The 22,721-nt window shown below is 38.6% G+C and overlaps 1 protein-coding gene across 1 annotated transcript in view; it reads left to right on the top strand.

Annotated features, from left to right (window-relative positions):
• The first annotated feature begins 2,930 nt into the window (after window positions 1-2,930).
• The window catches only part of nherf1b (NHERF family PDZ scaffold protein 1b), a 47,343-nt gene continuing 27,552 nt past the window's right edge, over window positions 2,931-22,721 (top strand). Inside the window, exon 1 of the mRNA XM_028455919.1 lies at window positions 2,931-4,115. Coding sequence (XP_028311720.1) covers window positions 3,270-4,115 — 846 coding nt within the window. The 5' untranslated portion in view covers window positions 2,931-3,269. The remainder of the gene's footprint in view (window positions 4,116-22,721) is intronic.

Genomic DNA, 22,721 nt, shown 5'->3' with positions numbered 1-22,721 from the left:
ATCTCAAACAATATGAGTCACGCAACAGAGAGACTGAGAAGTACAGTGCATCATTTTCACTAAAACTGTAGAATAATATTCAACTGTGCTATGGATTATTTTCACTCTCTGCCCTCTGATGAGAAGTCACAGCATGCCTGAGGTTGTATACAGTAGATGGAGAGGCATTCACTCTTACATTCTGTTCCCACTGTCATATATAACTCAGGCTCACACTGAGCCAAAATGACAAATAATACCAGAACTCATAAAAGAGTAAATATCCAGAGGTAAGAAAATAAGTCCTTAAAGCATTCCTGCTAAACAGCACTGAGTGAGAATGAGGAAAAATACTAGTTTTGATTTCACTTACTCACGTGATTGATGCCTAAAGGTAATGAATGGTAATTGTTTAGGGTCATCCATTATGAAGTGATTTATGAAGTAAAGGGGTGGGATGATTGATTCGTGCGACAAAATATTGTGATATTAAAACATCAAAATAGATGTATCGTACTAGTGGTGTTCTTCATTCTGGGCCATGTAGACTAATGTAGTTTGATGTTTGTTTTGTTTATTAAACTTATAATGCAAATACGTTCATTCACATGTATTTTTTTTTTTTTTTTTTTTTTAAAGAATGTCATGATAATGACATGAATTGGTTTTAATTTTAGACTGGCATGAATTGTCAGTGTGTCTTTGCGTTCTATTTGCAGAATAACACTTTTTGGTAACACTTTATATCATTAATTAGTTACTGATTAGCATTAGTAACATATTGGCTCATTATTATTAAGTATTTAATAAGTCCTTTGTAATGCCTTAGTCTCGCAGTCCAAACAAGGTTAGGATTAACGTTAACTCTAATCCTAACCCTAGCACATTGAGATCATAATTCATATACAACATCTTCCTTACTTACAACTAATAAGTAATAATTCTGAGGTTATTGAGGGAAAACTCTTAGTTAATGGCTTACTGGTTGTATAATAAGGCCATGCAGAATAAGGCATTAATAAGTACGTAATAATGACTATTTAAGAGTCAAAATGTTACTAATTTATGTTCCCTTATATAAAGTGTTACCCACTGTTTGCTCTATAAATAGGAAAAAAAATATTTATTATTATTATTAGTTGTTGTTATTTATATTCATAATGAGTTAAAAATGAGCATGTCCAGAGGTGGTCAGTAAAAAGCATGGTTATTTTTCAAACAGATTTTTTTAAATGGTGCAGGGACTCAATTAAAAAATAATAATAATAACAATAATAATGAATTATGGACTTTGTAATCATTTAATCTCGATTAAACTAATCGACACAAGAAGCAACATTTTTTCCAATTTAAATGGATTTAGGTATATGACTGAATCAATGAAAACAATAAATGAGCTTTAACAACAAAATTGTGTTTATTATTTTCAGCACTAAGTGCTAACATAATGTGTAATAATATGAATAAAGAATATTATGATTGCATTGTTCACAGCTATCTCTGCTATTATCATGCTTTTCTGGATTTTTTTGTAAAGTTAAACAAATGTTTTTGTACACTCAAATAAAAATCAGCACTTAGTGCAGAACATTCCAGAGAGGTGGAAACTGAAAATTGCAAAACAGTTGGTATGAAATAAACACACCAACTGATGAAGCTGAGGATTTTCGTTTGAACTAATCTTTGTGCATATTAGTTCATAAATTGGGGGCGCGAGGGCTGCAAAGCTCCGTTAATTGGTAAACTCTTTCTTGCACAATTTGCACAAAACTGTTCTTTAGTTCTCCGTCCTATGTTTTTATAAAATGAAATTATCGCCCACAAAAAACAACGACCACTTCTCCTCAGTCTCCTTTTATGTATTGTAGTCTGTGCATCAGTATTATGGGTATAACAGGAACTTGTGCAATCAGGTTCTACTCTGTAGTGCAAAAAAAAAAATAAAAAATTTAACAGCATTATTTTTTAGTCCATTATTTTTCTGTAATTAATTAATCGCAATTGACGCGTTAAAGTCCCAGCCCTAATTTTTTCACTTATTTCCCTTTCCCAAACGATCATCTCGTATCTTTATCGTGAGCCGTGTATTGTATATCGTCAACTTTGTGTTTCATCCCACCTCTAATAAACACTATTACTCTGCTTTTATATGTTAGCAAAGTTTTTTTTTAATTTTTATTATTATTGTTCATAAAGCTATCATGATCTCTCAGGATTCACTCACTCAAGATCAACTACCTTCACCTATTACATTTAATATATTTTAGATAGGACTGGGCAAAAAAAATAGATTCTTTTTTCGATTATTTGAATTTGTAGATAAAAACGATTTTTATTTTGCAAATTCGAGTTAAAATATAAATATAAATATATATATATATATATATTTTTTTTTTTTTTTCTACCACAGTTTTTTTGACCTTTGCTTTCTTTGTTTACATGTGTTTACCCTTTGAGTAGGCTCTATGTGTGCTACAGGCATGTTTAATTTTTCATTCACACTATGCTGAGATGCTAAGGGAACAGTTTATAGTTTTTTAAAATGTAATGTTATATGTTGTAAAATATGTAGTCATCTTATTTCTTTTGCTTAAACCTGGTTAAAGCTTGAAATTGTTGAATGACAGAGCCTTGTTTACTTTTTATTTTGGGATTGTTCTATGCATATTTTTTTTTAACTCTTGAGGATAATCACAGCAATAAAGTTGCACTTTTGACAATATATCTGATGTCTGCAGTCATTTTTAAGTGCATTGAAAAAAAAAAAGAATTGAAAATCGAATCAAAACTCAAATTTTTCTTTAAAAAAAATCGGACTTTATCTTTTTTTTTTTTTTTTTTTTTAATGCAAAATCGCCCAGCACTAAATTTGAATTATTTGCTGTCCTCCCTCGTGTCTGTTACTACAATGTGTGGCCCCTCCCTCTTCCTGCTCTGAGTCTAAACTGAAGTTCGCCCGTCCGGGTGACTCTAGTCCTCCTCCTCAGTGGGGTCCGGACCCGCAGTGTGAACACCAGTGCTAGACTCTGTCAGCCTCTCGGGTCTGAGGTTTAAATCCCATCCTGAAGTGTTTGCTCAAAGTGGGACAAACTCCGGCTCTCTGGTTCCCACGGACTGCAGCAGGGCGGGGGTTGGTCACTAACTTTCTCTGAAGGCTTTCACACGCGCACACACACACACACACGCACACACACACACACACGCACACGCACACACACGTTCCCTCCTCATCCTTAGCTCACTGTGAGCAGCTTCACTCACTGATCCAGCAACAGGTTGTTGAAGTGACCATGCCGAGCCAGAACCAGAGTCTGCGTCCCCGGCTGTGCGCCCTGGAGAAAGGAGACAACGGCTACGGCTTCCACCTCCACGGAGAGAAGGGCAAGAGCGGACAGTTCATCCGCCTAGTGGAGCCCGACAGCCCGGCGGAGACCTCGGGGCTGCGGGCTGGGGACCGGCTGGTGTTCGTGAACGGAGAGGACGTGGAGAACGAGAGCCACCAGCAGGTGGTCACCAGGATACGAGCCACCGTGGGCCGCCTGGAGCTCATAGTGGTGGACCCGGACACGGAGGAGCTGCTGAAAAGACTCAACCTGAAGTGTATGAAGACACATGTGACCCACGGGGTCCCACTGGGTGATGAAGAGGAGGAAGGAGAGGCTGTGGTGGAGGTGAAGGATGACAAAGTGGAGGAGATGGAGATGAAGGAAGAGGAGAACCATGGTCAGGAGGAGAGAACCACAGCAGCACCAGAGAGTAACGGGGACCAGCATGGAGGCAACGAAGAGGACAACACCGACGACACCAATGGAGACGCTTACGAAGACACCTATAGAGACACCCATGAAGAAGTTCACGAAGAAGTCCACGAAGAAGTCCACAAAGAAGTCCACGAAGAAGTCCACGGAGAAGTCCACGAAGAAGTCTGCAAAGAGTTCCATGAAGAACTCCATAGAGAAGTCAACAAAGACTTCAATGAAGACAACCGTGAAGATAGCCAGGGAGAAACCAATGAAAACATCAATGAAGAAACCCGTAAAGACAGTCATGAGGACACTCATGAAGACAGCCATCAAGACATCCATGAAGTCATCCATGATCATGTGGAGAAGAAGCTGAGCATTGGCTCTGAGCAGGTTAGTGGCTTATGTACAACTTTACAAACACATTATGTTGTTATTCTTTGACCTTGTCGGCACCTGATGTCAAAGGTCAACACTGTATGTGGTGCCATCTTTTTACAACAGCAATGCATGTTTTGTTGACCATCACCAGCCCTCCCTAAGGAAGGGTGAGAAAAACGTAATTAAAGGGAGAATATAAAAAGAGAGGGCAGTGTTACACCTCTATGGGTGAGGGGGAAGGGAACAGGGAAGAGGGAGTCAGGGTAGGACAATGGGAAGGGTGGGGAAGAGGCGACTGCACATTATGTTTATTTGATCCAAACTGAAGGCATAGAGCACACAGCACCCCGTTACTTTTTGCTCATAATGATAATAGTAATAATGCATAGTCGTGGGCCGATTACAGATTTTGCAGGACAATATATTGTCCCACAAATTATTGCCGATAAATGATATTATTCTCGTTTTTGTTTTTTTTTTTTAGACCAAATTAACCACTAATGTAATGATAACATGTAAAAATCCAAGTTCACCCTTTCAAATGCAATCAACTTGTATTTCTCATTAGTATTTTTTACCATTGGAATTTCAAGAACTTTAAAATATCTTAATCAAATAAAACAAACAATTAAAATAAAATAAACTCTCAGTCTCTGTTAGCAAAACATTGCACTTTAATAAATATCACAAACAAAAACAATAAAATAGACCCTGTCTCTGTTCAGAAAATAAAATGGTTTATCAAGTCTATCAAAAACTAAATTGCACTTGCAATAAATATTAAACATTGAGGCACAGAGGTATATACAGTAGTTGTACATTCCTTACCAGGTAACACTTCCAATCCATTTAGAACCTTTGTAAACAATAATGGCCCCGCCTCCCCCCGTTTCATTCTATTCTGTTTTCATTCAGTCTTCAACCATACAGAATGGACCAAATCACACCGCTTACGTCTCCTCCGCTGGCGAAGGAGGCTCCGCTGCTCCACAGGCCACTGGGTGTAGCCGGCGTAGCAATCCGAAGCTACGTATTAGGTCCAGAGTTTCTGCATCTACCGAACTATAACGGATTGATTTACCTAAATCTAAGATGACCTGGCGGTGGAATGCTATTTTAGAGTAATTGCGCTGCAGGTTCACTGAGAAATTATTAGAACTAGCTGAGTTATCTGCTCTTTAATACCCATTGCTAACGCTAGTCTCTGTAGCCGACAGTCGCGCCGCCAAATATGCATGAATATGACAATCTACCAAGGCGGGCAAACTTACCGAGTTCATTTTATTGTCCGTCCGGTTAATTGATTTGTCGATTATCGGCCCAGGTCTAATAATGCGTCAGTTTTATATACGTAGCTCTTTTTAAAAACCTCAAAGTCGCTTTACAGGAAGGAGATGATTTAGTTAAATGCTTGTGTGAATAGGTGGGTTTTTAACTGTGTTTTTGAAAGAGTCAGAGGCACGGATGAGATAATGAGGCGAGATGAGATAACACGTCATTGAAATTCACTTTCTAGGTCTCTTAAAATCCATTTTGGATGATTGGTCTCACCAATTCTGTGCAGATCTGTAATTCTCACTGATCCAGATCAGAACGTCTCCCAGGACAGTGATGGTCTGATAGTTGTAGAACTTCGAGGAGTCGGCCTTTACTTTTATAGACCAAGGGCTTGAAACGAGGTCTAGAAGTGGTTAACCAGGTTAAACATCTGGCCTTTATGTATGAAAATTGAAAACTAATCATGTTACTGGACGAACAGAGAAAAACAGTTACAGACGCACACTGTCAGTTTTGAATTTGGGGAAGATAGAAAACTTTGGCAAACTTGAGGTAAAACTGAAAGTTTTTAGACTGCGGAAGGAAACCAGTGCATACACATCGTCCCATGAAGAACATGACAACTCTATAATGTGTTAAGGTTTCATTTATTCAGGCAACTTTTTTCAGGAAATTTACTTTAATCTCCTGACATGTTTCGACGGCCAGCTGTCAGTCTTCCTCAGAGGCATCTACTGATTGCTTTGATGTGTCCTTATGAGTTATTTCTGGGCGTGGCCAGCCTGAGGGAACTCTCAAGTTATCCACGTCGCCCGATTGTCTCTCGTGTCAGGAGATTAAAGTACGTGTCATGAAAAAATGAAACCATAACATATTATTTCAAAAAAGAAGACGAAATGACTTTTCTGGAATTATGACAACTCTACGTTGATGTCACCGACCAACAGATCCTGTTAAATGATTGGACGCCCTCCTCTAGTAATGCCAACATCAGTGTTAATGGCTGACTGAGCCTTTTGTGCTCTTTGCTCCTAAACTCACAACACACACACACACACACACACACACACGTAAGAAGACGAGTGAGGTTAATCTTTTGGTTCATGAAAAGAGAGAGAGAGTAATGTGAACCAGAGTGACCCGTGCTCCCCTGAAGATGTGCAATCACCTGAAAATACGAGGCCATTCTGCGTCCTGTTATTTCACGAGGTTAAGCATTAAGTGAGCAACAATGACAGAGTGCTGGTCCACGCCAAAGCAAACACAAAGGATGCTGGGAAAACACTTTGCCTTTGAGGACTGTGGAGAAAAAAAAGCCATAACAAATAACTCTGTTTGCTAAATCCACACAAAACAAAGCAGGAAAATGTTTGTTTACACAACAGAAAGTTATTTTTCACCCTTTGATCGGTTTCTTTTTTAACGTTTCTTTTTTTAATTTTTTTTAATATAAGGCCGTGATCACACAAAAGGAAAGTTCAGGAAGCAGATTAGGGCAACTTTTGATGGAGAAAATAATTTTAGACCAATCAAGAATAAAAGTCAGAATGTCAAGATTAAAGTCGAAAATCACGATTAAAGTCAAAATTTCGAAAATGAACTCAATACAAAAATAAAAGTTGAGGGTTTGCGAATGAAGTCAAATCTACGGAAGCTGACGAGGGCCAATTCACCATATGACAACAAACAGCAGATCGTGGTCGTCTACAAAATGTATCGATGAATGAAACTATACTTCAAAGTTGGGTTTAATATAAGGCTGAACGATTAATTTTATTTGCGAGATTACCGCGATATCATAAAGCGCGATTTTCTAATCGCAAAGGCTGCATTTTTTATTTTATTTTTTCTTGTCCTGTCTTATCTTGTCCTGTTAAGTTCAGAGAGTGTTTAAGAAGTGCAGTCCACATGTTTACATGTTTCATGAAACGTGAAGTTAGTTAGATATGTTGAAGAGGAGAAGCCACAGATTTGTTTGCTTTATTGTTGTAATCTGTGCTTTAAAATGTATATTTTATATTTATTTAAAGTTTAAATAAATCTGAAATGGTTTATTATGAAACAGATTGATTTATTGCTTGTGTTCATTGAAAAATACATGACAAGAGGCCCTTGAAAAAAAAAAAAAAAATAGCATATTAAATTGCAGTATTGAGGGAAAAAATTGCAATTAGATTATTTTTTAAAATCGTTCAGCCCTAGTTTAACGACAAATAGATTCTTTCTTTTTTAGCTCATAAACACAGCGTTGTTATCTCTTTGAGGACTTTGAAGAGATATTGCCAAAAACGTAATCTGTTCAGAAGGAAAAACTGTGAAGTTTGGAAGAGGAGCTTTCAGTCCATCTGTGGCTATTGCGGAGCTACAGAAACAGGTTAGGGCCAGTTTTTATGGAGACTGTTGTTGTATATGGTGAATTGGCCCTAGTCAGCTTTCGTAGATTTGACTTTAATAGCAAACCTTTGACTTTTATCGCAATATTGTATTTTGAGTTCATTTTAAAGTGGCAGTGTTATGATAAAATCACTTTATAATGGTTTTGCTACAGTGATATACATTCCTTTTGCCTCATTCAGAGGGTCAAAGTTGAAAAAGTTGTTTCCTCCTTCTCTTATTATTCCACATTTTGTAAAAAGCCAGCTCCAAATGGGCAAATTGGATTTTTCTCACTACTTGCCGTCACCTAGCGGAAACTCCTCCTTCTGACAATCCTGGCTCCTCCTACCCTATAAGAATGTGAGCTCCTCCCTCTCAAACTACCTCACAGCTAAAAAAAAACACTGCGGTTTAATATAGAATATATATTATACTTTGTTGTTTTATATGTAAAGCTACATACATGAAATGTGTTCTTTGCATTTAACCCTAACCTGAGGAGCAGTGAGTAGCAACGATGTAGCGTCCGGAGCAGTTCCATTTTTAGTATTTGTTGCATCGCCTCGTATCGCCTTTGACTTGATCTGACGTGTTTGTGACACAATGCGACGCAGCGGTTGGACAAAACAAATGATTGTCACCAAAATATCTATACAATGACATATCGCGATATTTGTCTTGCGGTATGTTATCGATACGCGAGGCATGAAGTCTGCGTCTATAGACACGCCCACTCATGAATATGCATAAGTAGGCCCCAAAACAGCCTGTTTATAGAAGCATCATGAAATTGACTTTTCAGAGGGCTGGAACTCCAGAAAACAGGCGAGTTTGGAAAAATAAACTTCAAATACTATGTTTTTGGGGATCATAAAACAAATGGAGATGGGTGAAAAATAGCATAATACCAGACCTTTTAAAATTTTGACTTATATCTCATTTTTCAACTTTAATCTCAATATTTCGACTTTATTCTTGATTTGACCAAAATTATTTTCTCCTTCAAAATTTGCCCTAATCTGCTTCTGTAACTTTCCTTTTGTGCATTCACAGCCTTATACAAAAAAAAAAAAAAAAAAAAAAAGGGACAAAGCAATCAAAGGTGAACAATAACTTTTTGTGTTAGGGATTAAAAAAGAGAGAAAGCAAACTCTTTCCTGCTTTTTTAGCAGTAATCAGAATATTTGTTATGGGCTTTTTTTTGCCCTACAATCCTCAAAGGCAAAGTGTTTTCCCAGCATCTTTTGTGTTTGCTTTGGCGTGGAGCTGCACTTCGACTTTGAAATTGTATTTTGAATTTATTGTCGAAATTTTGACATTAATCTTGTGTTTCCGACTTTAATCTGACTTTTGCCCAAAATTATTTTCTCCATGAAAAAGGGCCCTAACCCGCTTCGTAGAAAGCCTCCACTCAACATAGGTAAGGCAGATTCTGTCCGAGGTTCTATCACTGTGTGCGTGTGTGTGTGCTCTATCATTTTAGCATTCAGCTTTTGATAAAAACAAAGAATCTGACCCTCTTTATATTCAATAATCCAGCAGCTGAAACTCAAACCTGCTGTTGATACTTCCTCTGCTCTGTGACTGACACCTCGGGGAAAACTAATAAGTAATGACAAATTAGCAGATATAAAATGTGAAAGGATGAATGGGCCTTCATTCTTTTTCCTTTCTATCGCTGTATAGTCACAAGTACAGTAAACGTACTGTAGGTACTGGTTTGGCTTTGTTAAGACCGATGAAGACTGAAAAATCATTTGAATGGAAAACTTACACTGAACAACTTTGAATACAGTAGTCACATGGTTTTACTAGAGCAATGTCTGCTGGGAAAATTCAGTCCCTAGTTGACAAGCTTTGTTTGAAAGGAAAAACAGTATAAGAAAACATGCAAAATCAACTTTTAGAATCAAAACAAGTTTTGTCATTTTGTTTCTTTAGTCACTGTTACCAACTTCCCAAACCAAGTGTATTTCTTCCTGGCTACCTTCGTTGTAAGTGACCAGTCACTGATAGCCTGATTTTAAATGTCAGCAGCTCTACACAACAGTCTGATACATTCATTGTTTGCCAATTTTCAACCATTTAAGGCTCACACACGTCTTACGTGTCTGTGGCATGCACTCCAACAGTGCTGGCTTATGTTGTTTGTCCTTCTTGTATACAGCTATTGTTCCTGTGTTTACTCTCAATGGTTAGTGCAAGTCACACTGGCACGCAACTGCATCAAAATGAACAATAGCACTCCTGGCAAAACTGTTACTGTATGTTGGATTCAGAATCCAAGGCCTAGTTTACTAGTGATAGACCAATACATCGGCCGGCTGATGTTATCGGACGATTTTTGTGTTTTTAACGTGTATCGGCATCGGCCGATGTAGGCTGCTGCGTTCGCCGATCTGCATTATTTACAGGGAGCAGAAATATTTTTTACTTGTTCCCTTTCTACCTCACCTTTGTTCATTTCAATAAATGTTCCTTTTTTAGAAAATTGAGAATTGTACGATTTGTGTAATTTTTTTGATATAATTTGAGGGAGCAAAAGTAGTATCAGCTCCAAATATCGGCTCAAGAAAATCGGCGATCCGTATCGGACTAAAGAGTGGACGTTTTTGAAAACACTGTTCGTGTGCCTCAGTGTTTGGACTTTAGTGTTAATTTATTTCACCATCACGTGAATCATCGGAGACGTATTTCATTGCTGCACCAGATTCTGATCACCATCACATTGCTGCACTCCTATTAAGAGCTTTAGATATTTGCCCGAACCCGGGGTCTGGCTTAATTTCTACCTTTTTAACACAGACTCTGGTTGGACTCGGCTCGGACGCTGCACGTTAAATGAAAGGTCAGGTGATGTGTTTTGATTAGTGCGAGGAAGACGCACAAATGGATGCTGATGAGGTGAATGGACTGCTGAATAAATGATGCTAAAAAATGCCTCATTCTTGACTGGTTGAGGACAGTTGCGGCGCCAGGATTTTGTGGGTGGATCCCCAGAAAACTGGATGGGCCAGTTAAAATAAGCCTGGTATATGGTTCTGCGTCAGGACATACACCGTCAACGTGACGCAGAGGTTGGCCGACTGTACTTCTGCATCGAGAGAACGCATCGCTATGTGATTGACCGCCATGCTGCTAGGGGGTTGTGGCTGTGTGTGGTTTCAGATGAGCATTAAAAAGCCGTTGTTTATCTTTCGGTCACAGAAAATGTTATGTTTTTTAAGCATCCTATGTAATTTTCTTGATTATTACTGACCTACTGTACCTGTAACTGTGTATGTATTGTTGGACACAAACTTGAAAACAACAGTTTCAAAACATGCACTTTATTTTTCAATATAAACATTTACAACATACAAACAAAGTATAAAAGTGTATCGAGCGGACTGTCACACCCCTGGGGTGACGCCAGGGGTGTGACGAGAGTTGGGAGCGGAGCGACGGTGTAAAACTGTAAAATTGTCATGTTTACACACGGATTTGATAGTGTCGGCAGCAATAGGTTTAGGCTTAAAGAGAGATCTGCTTTAATAGAGTTTGGCCCATATTCTCTCAGCCTCGGGTCGGGTCTAACTTTATGGGTCCGATGTAGGTTGTACTCTTATTTGTCTTTCGGCTGAAGTATCTCTGCACTTGCGCTTAATTTTGGTTAATTGCAAAAACACACCGTCATCTATTGGCCTGGCATGTGTACTGCATCATTTTTTATGTTTCCCACGGTCTCGTGTAATCAGAGATTGTTTTGAAAATGTTGTTGTGTGAATACGGAACTTTTTGGAAACAAATGCAGAAACAGAAGCATAATGTTGTGGTATAAACAGGACCTAACTAGCTCGAAGAAAAATCATCATTTGTGGGAAAAGGTAAACCCGGTGATCACTGATTGAGGAAGTAACTGGGGAAGGAAATATCTTAAACGGTGCTCAGGAGTAAAATATTGTTAAATGGAGTCAGTTTACAGGTTCCTGTGCCCAGAGGTGAAAGTAATGGATTACAAGTACTCATGTTACTGTAATTGACTTGCTTTTATGGATACTTGTACTTTTTTGAGTATATTTCTAAATCAGTAATTCTTACTTTTAAAAGAAGTAATTTGTTACATTTCTACATCCAACTGTTACTGAGTAAATTATTATTTTTTGTTTTAAAATCATCAACGGACATTGTGAAACTGCAAAAATGAAAAAATGAATCACATCATAGCCGACCAACCAGATTAAACGTAATGCACCAAATGCCAATTATTTTTTTCAATTTTAGAGCTTACTTAGCTATACTTATAGCCTGAGAATGTTCTTTATTTTGAATTGAATTAATTGGTGTTATTTTATTATATATAAAAAAAAAAGAATTGTATTTTCTACAGATGCCTTTGCAGAAAACAAAATAAGTTCCAATTAGGGCTGAACGATTTTGGAAAATAATCTAATTGCGATTTTTTTTCCTCAGTATTGCGATTTAATATGCGATTATTTTTTCAAGGGCCTCTTGTCGTGAACTTAACAGCACAGTACAAAACAGGACAAAAAAAAATTGCAGCCTTTGCGATTATTTTATGATACCGCGATAATATCGCAAATGCAATTAATCGTGCAGCCTTAGTTCCAATTGTGCAGGATTTAATCTATTCCTTTTTAAGTTTATACATAGGTGTTTACTGTATCTAAGGCAACTGTGGCAAGATTTATTACCAAAAATAAACATGGGGGCTGAAAGTAACATGTAACTTTTACTTTGAGTACTATTTAATTGAGCTGCTTTTTACTTGTACTAGAATATTTTATATATGACTTACTTGTACTTGTACGTGAGTACAATTTCAATCAAGTAACAGTACCTCTGCTTGAGTAGGATATATACTCTGCCTCAGTGTGGCACTTTGAGGCACTTCTGTCTCTGTTTTTGCTCTGACTTCAGACTGTTTTCTGGAATTTTCTTCCTGCATCCTGTCCGGCATTCCTAAGCCCTGTCTCCTTGCCATTGTCACACACTCACAAATAAACACACTCATGTACAGACTTGGAACGTGCACGCAGTGTTGGTTTTGGTGGTCAAACCGATGTCCACGCTCCGCCCGTATGGCTGCGCCCGTGGAATTACACAAAAGAGGGCTCGAGGAGCAACGCCCTCTTCGGAAGCTGAGGAGCCTTATTCAGTTTCCATGGTTACCAATGCTGTGTATGTGTGTGTCTAAAAGCGGCGTGTGCGTGTGTATGTGTGAGGATAGAGGTAGGCGAAAGTGAGATTGAGCAGAGGAGGTGTGAAAATTGAGATGAGCCAGGATGAGGGTCATTACATTGGAGAAAAAAAAAATAAAAAAAATCAACCAAAAAAACACTCACACAAACACAGGCAGGAATTCAACTGTTGTTGATTTGTTAAAGTTTACCTTTGTGTGCAGTGCTGATTGTCTGTCAATCACAAGTATTTAGAATAACTATTGAACACATCCAACCAGTTTCTCAGTGGTTACAACAACCAAAGACCCTTTTTTCCCAGTGTGGAAAGTTTCTGTCATGGAGAAAAAGGCAAAATGAGAACTTGATTTTCTGTTCACATGCAAGTTTAGTGATACCGCCCTTTTCTGTTTTGGTATAGAAATATTTATGCCTTGTACTCTTATTGTCTGAAGATAGTTTATGGAGATGGCAGGTTTTCATTTTCAGTTTTTGTGTGATTTACTTATGCTTTTGGCAATGTTGTAATCGTTATTTATTTTTATTTTTTTGTCTTGCATAATCTTTCCATACTGTATGCTAAGTCCATAATTAATCTGCGCAATACTATAAAACAAGAACTACTTAATCCAAATGGAACAAATTTCTGGATTCATAAAAGAATATGGCACTTGATCCAATTATACTAAAGTATAACAAAAATGAGAAGTTATCTGCTGTTGTCAAGTTCTTTGTCTAAAACAGCAACCTTTGGGGGGGATACGTGACATCATAATGGGGGAGATTACCCTCTAATTTTTTGTCTTTATTAATAGTATTATTTATTACCGACGTCTATTTATTTATTTGTTTGTCTGTTTGTTTGCTGGATTATCTCATAAACACGGATTACACTATTGAAGATTCCATTACATTTTGGAGGTGATCCGGATCAATATACTGATTCTGGATCAGTTTGAAAAATCTAAAAATCCCTATCAGTCATCATTGGGGGAATTATCCAAAATTCATATCTCAGTTTATAATTGACTTGACAATGTCAGGTTGGTTATTTCATTTACTCCACCAAATTTCATCTGAATCGTATCCGGATTGTAATAATAATGTCATGACATTTATTTTATTAAAAAGAGGATGTCTATGCTATACATTTGGACCTACTGTACCATTATTAATGGTTACAAGGGCGTAATGTTTGGTTGAATATTGGGGGGGTTGAGAAATTATTCCCTCCGGGTGGTCTGGGCGTCCTTTCATGGAAAAGCTTTAACAAAATGCATGCAATTTCCTGCATTCTGGTGCATTTTTTTTCTCCCAACAACTTAGAAATGTTGTGGGATTTTTTTTTTTTGACCCCTCCATGCTCCTGCGATTGAGTGAGGATGAAAGGAGCAGTGGGCGAACGCCTAGTGTGTGGAGATGGAAGCCCATGAAATATTGGGGGGGTTAAATTACTGAGGTTTGAATATATATTACACCTATGAATGGTTATAGAAAGTGTGAATGATCATGATCATAAGGGTGAGGTTTGCACGCTCTTGTTATTACTGTTCTAAAATATTATTGCACATTTTATGTTCTTTTGAGTTTTGAATAAGAATAGTTAAATTTTTAACCCGTTTTGTTGAAATTTAGTTGTAAGTGAAAATGTTTCCTTCTCCAAATGGAGGCACAACATACAAAGTTTGAGAACCACTGTTCTAAGTGCATGTTTTCTTGAGTTCTGTGTTTACCCTTAAAGTGCCTGAAATGAAGGATCTTAGATTCAGTCTGTAGCAAAGCATCAGTATTCAGTGAAAAGCTGTTGGGAATCTTTATTTCTAAACTAGGGATGCACCGAATATTTGGCCGAATATTGCAAAAAAAACAACATTCGGCCTTTGGTTTGGTGAGTTAAAAGCAAGGCTGAATAGTAGCGTGTGACGCAATGACCCAATCAAACAACGTGAAGTGATTTTGAGTCAGACAAGTGTGTGTGTGTTGCTGCAGAACCAGAGCAGCAGCAGCAGCTCCTCCTTTCCGCACACAAACACAGCCAGACTCTCCGCTTTCCGCTCTCCGTCACCACGTAAAAGTTGGAAGCCGTCCGTTGTTAGCGCTGTGAGCCACGAATCCGTAAACATCCCCACCGTTTCCTCCTTACACTACACCGGGTCTCTCTGCATAGGCTGGTGTAGCATTAGCATGGAGTGCTAACAGCTGATGTGTGTGAACAATGTCCGTGGCTCCAAGCAGTGACTCCCAACACGATCGACAGCAGAAAAAGTAGCGCAGTTTGGGCATCCAGTAGTGCAGTTTAGTATATATTCTATATTAAACTACGGTGTTTGTTTTAGCTGTTAGATTGTTGGAGAGGGAGGAGCTGACATTCTAGTAGGCGTGTAAGGTGACATCACCTGCCAACGTGGGCAAAATCCAACTCGCCCGTTTAAAGCTGACTTTTTACAAAATGTGTAATATTTTTTTAGAATGCATGTTTTGTTTTATTTGAAGGCCTAATATAAATGAAAAACTTTGTTGTGCTTTTTTTGAAAAACAAAGGCTACTGAAATGTTTAAAAAATGTTAGAATATTCAATAAACATTTACTTTCTTTAAAAAAAAAACATGTCTAAAAATGTATCCTAGGCTATTTATACACTATTAGAAAAAATAGTGACAAACTTAACAAGCGCATTCGATATTTGGTATTCGGTATTCGGCTAAGCGCTGATGTTTAATTTGGCTTCGGCCACACATTTTCATTTCTGTGGATCCCTATTCTAAACTAATTATTTCAAGAAATGACGAATGATTTAACCTACTGTGAACAGATTGTTCTTGTCAAGGAAGTTTCCGTACGTATCTGCTGTAATGAAACTGCACTTATTATGGCTTGGGCCAGAATGTGCCTTTGCTGTCATTATTCTGCTATAATCAGCACCTTCTCATCAAACGTGCTCATTAAAACAGCTTAAAACTGTACACTGAGTTCACCACACAGATGAGGGCTCGGCTGTACATGGACGACGTGGCTGTTTAACTTCACTGAACAACATGTTTCATCCTGGACCTGTTGTGTGGGAGGACTGGATCTATATTTGTGTGCACTCACATCGCGTCTTACTTATCCTTATTAAATGTCAGTTTATCATGCTTTAGACAGAAGCAGAAATGGCTTCACCTGTGGTTGTTATTTGTGGGTATCTATCTAGCTGCTTGAGTGTTGGCCTGGCCTCAAACCCCGGGACGTCTGCTGGTTTCCTGTCATTGTTGTTGGCTGAATATTCTCCCACACGTCGCCATTCAATCCTCCTCTGACCTTCCCTCTCCTCCAGGATTTTAAAGGAAAGTCTCAGGAGCTCATTACAGGCCAGTCTAGTTAACAAGGCAACGTGCTGCACAGGCGATATTCCTAACTATTAAATGACTCCAAAAACACTTAAAGAATAACATAAAAATACACAAAATTACTCCAAAAAAAGACAAAATGACTCCAAAAAAGTCAAAAATGACAACAAAAACGTACAGAAATGACTCCAAATATACACAAAACTGTACTAAATCAACGATTTTCAACTTGTGGACCCAAAAGTCGGTCACGGACAGCTGGTCAAAAATAAATAAATACTTAATGCCTCTCATGTTGGACTTGGTCTTTTATTTTGAAATAAATTCTTTTGACAGGCATGCTGTGAAATGCATCTTGCATAGAAAAATATATAGATTTATGTTTAAAAAAAAAAAAAATATATATATATATATGTGTGTTTTCATTAGAGCTGCAACCAACGATTATTTTCATAATAGATTACCGTAATTTTTGAACTATAAGTCGCTACTTTTTTCTCACGCTTTGAACCCTGCGGCTTAAACAATGACGCGGCTAAATTGTGGATTTTTCCCGGTTTGATAAGCTTCATTCAAATTATGGTAATCGGTCAATAAATGAATCGATGAGTCAGATATTTAAACACATTTAAACCCTGCTTAAGCTGATTAAACTGAAATAAAAGTGAGTCACGCACAAACAAATACACAAACACTGGTGCACGCACGCACACAAACAATCTGCACACAGCACACACTCGTGCGCACACACAAATCTCTGCAGGGGAAGCAAACGACTCTGCATCAAAATGAGTGACATAAATCGCACGACGCAACGAATCATCAGCGAAATTCATTGCCAACGCTTTTAATAGTCATTTTTTTTATTGATTTTATCGATTTGTTGTTGCGGCCTTAGTTTTCAACAGCTATTTTTTAAAAACGAAATTTGGTTGAATCAATTCTAAAAAAAAAAAAAAAAAAAAAAAAAGGGTCGCGATTTAATGGACGTGGCCAAATGTGGGTCCCACGGCGAGACCTGGTAGTAGAGAGGTCATCTTCTGATCGAGGGGCTGGGGGTTCGATTCCTAGGGCTATCTATACCTGTTGAAGTGTTCTTGGGCAAGATACTGAACCCTAAGTTGCTCCCATTGGTCAACTAGCGCCTTGCATGGCAGCTCAGTCCCATTGGTTTGTGAATGTGAGGGTGAATGAGCTGATAATGTGAAGACTACCTCTGTGGTTATAAAAGCTCTATATAAATTATGTCCATTTAGCTTTTTTACTATAACTGTAATAGACCAACTATGTCATCTTTGTGACACACAGCAGGCTGTGGTTCTAAAGCCTTGGTGTGTGTACAGCTGATGGTTTCTTATGTTTGTCAGGCTGCTTTTCAGTGAAGTCACTGTAACAAAGCCAGGTATTGTTCAGACTGTGTTCGGGTAATGAAGTGAGAATGGTGTCTGTCTGACAGGATCAAATGTTCTCAATGATTCACTCTGACCCGCTGCATGCTGTCATTTGGCACTGGCTGGGTGTGTGTTTTGGCTCTTCTAGTGCATGCATTCATTTCTATGGCTTTGTTGGGAAGCATTTATCAAATAAAATAATGTGCCTGTGTGGCATTTTGAATCAGCGAATTTTAACCCAGAATTGTCTTTCTGGTAAGACTTAATTTTAATTTGAATTATCAAGGGTTATAATGAATATTTCCATTTTGTGAAAAAAATATTGAGATCAGTTTAGGTACAAATCACACCTATATCTTAGTCGCTCATTGATTGATTTTTTTTTTTTAGTTTTTTTATTGATTCAAAATGGATAATTTGGATGTATTTTTTAATAGAAATAAATTGAATAATGAAGATGAAAACACATCATGGCTATGGCTTCTATCAGGCAAATTATTTACCTTTTCTTTTACTCTTTTCTTATTCAAATGTAAACTTTGTTCACTAATGGAAAGCTTTTAACTGAATTTTGATTAGTGATTGAATTAGTAACATTGCTAACACTTTGCTTGAAGTTTTATACACAAAGCAGACATTAGGCTGTCATTATCTGTCATTAGCTGTAAAAAGTACATTAGTAGGTTATGGTCTGTTGATAAGTTTGTGTAGATCGTGAGTGCTGATTTAATATCCACCACCAGACACTGTCTGTTTACACACACTCCTCCAGTTCAGTAATTTCATTAGGGGAGCTGTTTTTCCTTGCCTAAGGGTGTGTGTCACTATGCTGCATCATCATCATTGCTAGGGTGGAAAGTCTGTTGCAAAGTCTGTTTTTTGTTTTTTTTTTTTATCTTGATGAAACTCCTAAAAAGTCACTGACTTGTGTGGCAAATGAAGAGTTCCTTCAGAAGCAGTGTGTAAGATATACTTTGGGGTTTATTGAATTTAGATGGAAATGGCAGAGTGATGGAGGACAAAGGGGAGTCAGTGGAAGTGGACTGTAAAGGTCGGTTTGTGGCCTTTAGCTGACCACCTAACCATGGTCAGGGATTTCATGCCTAAGGCCAGTAGGATGCAGCACATGTTGGTCTTTTTGAAATGCCAGACAGTCTTTATGTGGTTTCAAACATCTGAAAGGAAGCAGATATGGTAGTAAATCTCATAGGAGCAGGACTTAGATCCATTGATCAGGACAAATAACTAACAGAGACCGTGTACTAGGATGCTGTACGGCAGAGATGGACTACATTTTTATAGTTTTTGTGTTTTTTTTTAGTTGTCTTGTGTGTTTCTTTTCATTAATTGTGTATTTTTGTTGACTTACATATTTTTAGGCCGGGCTACCGGACTTAAAACACCACTCACTTTATTCTTGTTGTTGTTCTTGTTGTTGTTGTTCTTCTTCTTGTTGTGTACACTAGTTAAAATCGCTACTCCTCTGTTATTCGATAACGGGCTGGGCTGAAATTTGGTAGGTATAATCTATGGATGTGTATGCATCAACGCTCTGAGCCCCATTTTTGATTTGAGGCAGAAAAAACAAACGAAAGTCGATTTTTCATTTATTTGCGAATCAATTATTACGACGGTAGTTGGTACCGATATATAAATGGGGCCCATTACCCTGTACATGTCAAGGGGTCGCCAGGGGGATGTAATTTGACACGGATATTCTATGAGCGGATGTCAAGAGCCTCTAGGAGACCTGTCTTTACTCGGTGGAACCGAGTCATTTCATTGAATTCTTGGGAATGTGGTATGTGCTATTCGGTGCTTAGACGTTCTGTGGTCCCGGCCGTAGTTCATCCGAACTTGTTCTTTCATGTATTGTCTTTTTGTGTATATTTCTGTAATTTTTCTGCGTTTACTCTGGTGGCCACACATGATTAGACACATGGTTGCCCGTGTCTACTGTATGGATCCTCTGTGCTCCATGGGTTTCTCCCACTGAAACCATTGTTTCAGACAACAGTACTGCTGTCTTCTCAGTCTTGGCCACTGGGGCCAGGTCAGAGGTGGAACCTGAACCTTGAGACGGCTCGATGGTGATTGAGTGTTCCATGGGACTGTGGATGATGGCGACAATAGTGAACAGCTCTTCCCGCCCAGTTCACAACCAACACTGGACAATGAGTGGGAGTGCCGCACCCTGCCGGGGGTGGAAGGGGGGGAAATGACTTGCCACTCGCCCTGATGCAGTTCTCCTCCCTTCCTTGTAGACGACGTACAGTGGAGACAGAGTATGTCATTGTATATTGTTAGTGTGCATACTACAAAAGCAAAAAACGTTTTGGTGGATTCACTCAACTGTATAAATAAAGACAAAAACAGTAGTCAAATATCAAACAAATAACTCAAAAAGTGCAACGTTCCTGCTCTTTCACTAATTGTGCTCTGACTAAGCCTGATCTTGTTTCTTAAAAAAATAAAATAAAAAAATCCTAACTTCTGTAATCCTAACTTCACTGTTTGAAAAGACATCCTCTGTTTCTCCTTCCCTGCCTTCCTCTCTTTCTCTACTCTCAGATAGTCTATGGATGGAGGCCGACAGGAATAGTGGTGCAGCTCTTTGGACTGCATGACTACAGGGTCAAAGGCAGGAAGGGTGGCCGAGGAGATAATACGTGTTTCCTTCTTTGTGATTTGAGTGGGATTCAGAAAATGAGTATGACGAATTGTAAGAGACTTAAAAGGTCTTTTTAGAATGATTTTATACCTTGGGGCGTAAAGGTAAACAGTTTTCTGTTGGTCTACATTTTCTGAGTGTAAAGCCAACAAGAGAAAAACCCCACAGAAACATTTTTTTTGCGTCTCTTTCAGCCACATAACGACACTAAATCAGAGTTATCCAGACGTTGGCTCCATAATATCGGTACGGGATATGTTTCTGTTCGGCTGAAATTTGGTGGTTTCAAAGGACTGCTTCAAGCTGAGCTGCTATATAGAATAGATGGCTTTTATTGTCAGCATACACAATGTACAACTCTGCTGGTGCAAATGAACAGGTATAAAGAAAAAATCAAATAAAAACACAATTGCTAGTAAAAATATGAAATAAAAATAAAATAAATAAAATGTACAATAGGAGAGCATGATAGCAGCAATGGGAATAAATATATATATATATATATATATATATATATATAGTACAGGGAAGAGTGACTGAAACATTTGAACAGGATGTGATTACTGTGTGTTCATTACCCTGATTGCACTCAGATAAAAAGTGTTAGTGAATCTGGAAGTACGGGCCCTGACGGACCTGTATCTCTTCCCTGAGGGCAGCAGTGAGAACAGGGTGTGAGAACCGGGTGTGAACTGTCACAGGTGATGCTTGTGGCCCTGCGCAGACATCTGGTGTTGTAGATGTCTGACAGAGAGTACAGCTGCACTCCTACGATGCTCTGTGCTGACTTCCTGACTCTCTCCAGATCCTTCTTGTCAGCCTGAGAGCTGCTCCTTAGCCACACCAGGATATTGTGGGTAAGGATGCTCTCTACAGAGCACCTGTAGAAGGACAGCAGCAGGTCCCTGGACACATTGACCCTCCTCACTGACCTTAAAAAGAAGGCAACCTGTGAGAAGGATCTGCGGACTAAGCTAACGGACTAAGCTAATGGGCACGAAGCCAAAGTTACGTCTGAAATCAGACAGAATTCCTTCACAGAAAGTCTCAATGCTGCTTGTAAACGTATTTATTCAGAGCACTACTACGTTTGAATACTATCGCACCCCCACCAGATTGTTCCTTGGTTTTCTTGTGGCTAAATGATAAACTGTCAGGAGAACCCACCTGTTGTTTTAGGGCGCTGTTAGGTGCTGATCCTCAGAGGTTGCTTTCACGCAGCTTTCGTCACAGTTTTTAGCCATATTTTTGCACTTCCAACACTTAACTACTCAGCCGTGGCTCGTTTCTTCTGGTGACAACAGCTCTGTCCGTCAGGTAGTTGCTGAGAAAGGTGATATTTAATCCTCTCATAACATGGATGCTACACGTCATCACAGAAGGGGAGCTTTGTGCCGAGAGTGAACAGAACAACTACTCTTCCCTCAATGTAAACAAACCTGTTACACCTCTACCTCCCACAATGCAGCATTTCACAAGCCGGGCCGATCATCGAAAGTGCATCATATCCTGACCAAAATAGCAGCTCTCCACAGTTTATCCCTCAACGTAAAAATTGTTCTAAAAAGTCATTGTAACATGTTTTTTTAAAGAAATGTGTTAATTGGTAATACATGAAACACATTTTTGTTATATACATTTCCACTACAAGTACCAATTAGATAACCTACTAAACTAATGTACTAGTAATGGTTCAGTGTCTAGTAATCAACTCTGAGTTCTATCACTTCTGCTGTGATGACTGATGACTTTTCTGCTTTCAGTTTTCCCCCCTAAAGACTCCATTGCAATGGGAACTCTCAGCAGAACTTTTCTTTGGAGCTTTTGTAGGGCCAGTTTGTCTCATTCACAAGTGGGAAAAGAGGGGGCGAGGGGATAGTGGTAGCGGGGGCTTTGTTCCAGGCTCTGCTTGCCTCGCAGCTGGTTCAGCAGTCCAGCTTGTAACCCTACCCCCCATCACGCCTGAGAGAGTGGTGCACTCCATCCACTCAGAAGGATGCAGTTAAAAAGAAACTAATTTCCCATCAAACGTGTATTAAGAATCCTCTTGAGGCTCTGGCAAATAAAAACCCACATGAATAACTCAAGAACGAGGAGACCAAGACTGTGTTGTAAACGTACTACTCATACTAAGTCTGACATCAAAATTAGTATGTACTTTGTAGTGCATTTCAATTAATAATAATGCATTGGGTTTATATATATATATATATATATATATATATTTTTTTTTTTTTTTTTTTTTTTTTTTTTGGTGCCTCAAAGCGCTTTACATTGCATTATTCTTTCACTCCACACTTGGTGGTAAGCTACTATTGTAGCCCCAGCTGCCCTGGGGCTGTCTGTCATGGTGAACCATGGCAGACCACCACCAACTCTCACACACCACATTC

The sequence above is a fragment of the Gouania willdenowi genome, chromosome 8 (assembly GCF_900634775.1).
Source record: "Gouania willdenowi chromosome 8, fGouWil2.1, whole genome shotgun sequence".
Classification (NCBI taxonomy): domain Eukaryota; kingdom Metazoa; phylum Chordata; class Actinopteri; order Blenniiformes; family Gobiesocidae; genus Gouania; species Gouania willdenowi.
This window is presented reverse-complemented; position numbering and strand designations above follow the sequence as displayed.